The 3866-nt window shown below is 36.9% G+C and overlaps 1 protein-coding gene across 1 annotated transcript in view; it reads left to right on the plus strand.

Moving 5' to 3' along the window:
- LOC107684526 (chordin-like) overlaps positions 1 to 2797 on the plus strand; it is a 13110-nt gene extending 10313 nt beyond the window's left edge. Inside the window, exons 14-19 of the mRNA XM_016480800.1 lie at positions 10 to 103; positions 571 to 627; positions 729 to 832; positions 945 to 1202; positions 1919 to 2012; positions 2102 to 2797. Of these exons, the coding sequence (XP_016336286.1) occupies positions 10 to 103; positions 571 to 627; positions 729 to 832; positions 945 to 1202; positions 1919 to 2012; positions 2102 to 2166 (672 nt within the window). The 3' untranslated portion in view covers positions 2167 to 2797. The remainder of the gene's footprint in view (positions 1 to 9; positions 104 to 570; positions 628 to 728; positions 833 to 944; positions 1203 to 1918; positions 2013 to 2101) is intronic.
- Positions 2798 to 3866: the final 1069 nt, after the last annotated feature.

The raw sequence follows: 3866 nt of genomic DNA on the forward strand, positions 1-3866 counted from the left end.
TCCCTGCAGAAGAAGACAGTGATCTGTGATCCTGTGATCTGTCCTGCGCTCTCATGTCCTCACACCATCCAGCCTGAAGACCATTGCTGTCCCATCTGTGACGGTGAGTGATGAGTCAAATTAATATCATTTGTTAATATTTTTGATGTTCATTTAAAAGTAGCACATTTATGTGTTTAAATATTCAGGTTTTAGACATTAAAATATATATTTGTCTTGTTTTTCAGTATATGTAAGCACCCTTAAAATAAAATCAATTTAATAAGATTTTATATTATGAAAAATGGCTAATTGAAAAAAAATAATGGGGTAAGAAATACATATAAAAAATGCATATTCTTGCAATATCTTATGCAATTTAGCTTCTCAAGTAAACTTATCTTGTTTTAAGGATGTTTTACTGGAAAACATCACAGACAAAAATGCTGATCAAGATTTGATTTGCAGTGTAAAGATTGTTAGCATGGACTATAATTAAAATGCAGTAGCATAAAAAAATATATTTTATATTTACTGCGTCCTATAAAATTTGAGGGAGATTTAACATTGTGTTCGAATTTCTTTAAACAGAAAAGAAAGAAACCAAACAGATGACTGCGGTAGAAAAAGTTGAGGAAGATCCAGAAGGTGAGTTTATATTAAATGATAAGAATTTACATAGAATTAAACATCACAGCTATTATTTTAAATGTGCAGCTGTATATTAAGATGTTTATTTGTTGTTTCAGGCTGTTATTTCGAAGGTGATCAGAAAATGCACGCACCTGGCACAACATGGCATCCATTTGTCCCGCCATTCGGCTACATCAAGTGTGCCGTGTGTACCTGCAAGGTAAATTAACAAACATTACAATACACAACATTATGTTTTTGCTATAAAAAATACCAAATTTGTACACAGATATGAATATTAATAGTTAACCTTGTTGTTTTGTCCATCTCAGGGCTCCACAGGAGAAGTGCACTGCGAGAAAGTGACGTGCCCGCCTCTCACCTGCAGCCGGCCAATCAGACGCAACCCTTCAGACTGCTGTAAGGAGTGTCCTGCGGAAGACACGCCCCCTCTGGAGGACGATGAAATGATGCAGGCAGACGGAGCGCGACACTGCAAGTTCGGCAATAACTACTACCAGAATAGCGAACACTGGCACCCTCGTGTCCCGCTGGTGGGAGAAATGAAGTGCATTACCTGCTGGTGTGATGTGAGTTTATCTTTGCTTAAAAGTGAAAAAGCATAATAGGACCCCTTTAAGAACATTTTGAGATTTTAAAACACGATACCACAGATAAGTAGGGTAACATATTTTTACCATACTTCCCCAGTTTGATTACATTAAGAAGCGCAAAGATTTTCTGAAATGTATGCAAATAAGGCATTATCTAATTAAATATGCACGAATTTGCATACATTTCCAAAATATAAATCTGAACACTGGATAAAGTCAGGTTCAACATTTTTGTTTGATTTTGTTGACATTAAAGGTTTTTACTGTGGGGATTTTGGATTTCTCCTTTTATCCTAAATCAGAAAACACTGGCAATAGCCAGCAAAACACACATTTTTGCAATGTTTTTAGGAACAAAATGTTATATAAATCAGTGTGAATGATATATGAACAAACCCTTCAGTAAAAACCTTCAGAATGTAGATGGGAATAAAACTCTAAGTTCTGGTGTATGTAAGTGCTGCTGAAGTGGAGAAACAAACTTTTAAAGATATGTATTGGAATTGAAATCTATGACGCAAATAGATAAAGTGCAATAAAATAAAAACACTTAAAAGTGTATTTTGGATGTTTTCTTTCCACTAGTCTGAAACAACACTTTATGACCAGCGCATAAAAATACAATGTTTTTTCATGTAGTTTCTTGCCTCAAACTATTAGCATAATTAACTCAATTTCTCTTGTCATTACAGCATGGCGTCACAAAGTGCCAGAAAAAACAGTGTCCGTTCTTGAGTTGCAGTAACCCCATTCGCAGAGAAGGAAAATGCTGTCCTGAATGCATAGGTAAGTTCTGGTGCTAAACACAGTTTATTTAAGATATTAACTAAATCCTGCACAGTTTACTCAGTACATTTTACATCTTTGTTTTACAGAGGACTTTATGGAAAAAGAAGAAATGGCAAAAATGGTGGAGAAAAAGAAAAATTGGAGACACTGACACCTCCTTTCCTCAACGTTCATTTTCCCACATGTCTTAAGATCAGGCCATCTCAAATGCACAACGGGACGCCTGCGGATTGCAAAAAACAATCGCCGCACGAAACAGAGGAGAGGTCCAGAACACAAAGGGATCGAGAACAGTTTGGGAGAAAGTGGCTCTGAAGATGAAAGATATCAAGACCCAAACAGATAATGGATAAAAGGAGAACGAATTTCAGCTGATGTAGATGTTTGGATTTCCCATCGACTGGTTTTCTCACGTGAATGTTTGTTTTATTTTTGTTTGCATATTTGACTTGGTGCAAAATATCCAAGACTCGTACATCATCACAGCTGTAAATAAATGTGAATACAATCACATGTTTGTATCACAGTAAAAAACACACCACGCTTCACAACAAATTGCACATGCCGTCATTACAATCCTTCAAAATGACACTCAAATCCCAGCCAATCAGCAGGACTGTTGTGATGCATCTGATTGGAGATTTGCCCTGTGGGTGGGGCTTAGTTTGGGGAGGTGGAGTTTCGGATGCTCATCAACATAAACCCACCCATTTCTGTTGCACCTGATGGTGTCAGTCTGTTTGCTGGTATATCATATTTTATGGCTATTTTCTTTCAGTATTTTGATGGATATTATGAGTATTGTTTGTATTTGCATATTTATTAATTATGATGAATAAACAAAGTTTAAAAATGTATGTTGTCATAAAAGAAGTATGTTGTCTATCATTCTGGGACGTGGCAATGGGACGTCCACTAACACACACTTCTATTTTGACTTCACAGGGTTTCTGCAGGTTTGATGAAGATCAATTTAAGACTTTAAGAGCTTTTTAAGACCAAATAAAGAAAATGTAAGCAATAAATTGAATGGAACACGATATGTCAATATGGTCTCTAAATGTAAATGTATTGTATTAGCAAAACTTCAAAGTTTGAAAATACAACTTCCAACAGATTTCCATTACTTTTTCATTTATTTTACAAAAAAAATAAGCTTATGGCTTGAATATCTCTGCTCCTAATCACTAGAATATGGAAATAACTTTTATTGTCCCTTCTTATGCAAAAAAAAGTGTTTTTTGTCTTATCTAAAGATTCTTAAATCAAGATGCATTGACTGGCGATATAGATAATCAGTCTTGTCTTCTGAGAAATTGATCAAAATAAAGTGAGTTTATGATTAAAACAAGAACAAATATCTGCCAATGAGCTGAGAAAAATCAACTTAATTCAAAGAAAAAATAGGTTTCCTTTCAAGGGAACTTCGAATTGCGTCCTCTAGGGGTCGCTATGGGGAACGCCTCGTTGTGACCCGTGTCTGAAGCATACATTGAAAAAACACCAACAACACGTTGGCCGGCGACAGCCCATGACGTCACTACCGGTGCGACTATAGTATAAATAGGCGCCGGGAGAACATGTCATTCTCTTCTTCGTCTTCATTGACTGTTTTGTTTGAAGCGTGCATTTGAACGTGCAGCAGGTCAGGCTGTGGCTTCGTTGCACACTATGGCTGTGCTCCAGGCTTATCAGGCTGATCTGCTGAAAGACCTGGATAAAGGCGAGGGCCTTTCTCCTGATCAGTACGCAGTTCGAAGTTCCCTTGAAAGGGAACGTCTCAGGTCACTTATGTAACCACGGTTCCCTGAGTAGGGAACGAGACACTGCGTCCTCTAGGTTTCTTGCCAT

Source organism: Sinocyclocheilus anshuiensis, unplaced genomic scaffold (assembly GCF_001515605.1).
Source record: "Sinocyclocheilus anshuiensis isolate Anshui unplaced genomic scaffold, SAMN03320099.WGS_v1.1 scaffold2917, whole genome shotgun sequence".
NCBI classification, from domain to species: domain Eukaryota; kingdom Metazoa; phylum Chordata; class Actinopteri; order Cypriniformes; family Cyprinidae; genus Sinocyclocheilus; species Sinocyclocheilus anshuiensis.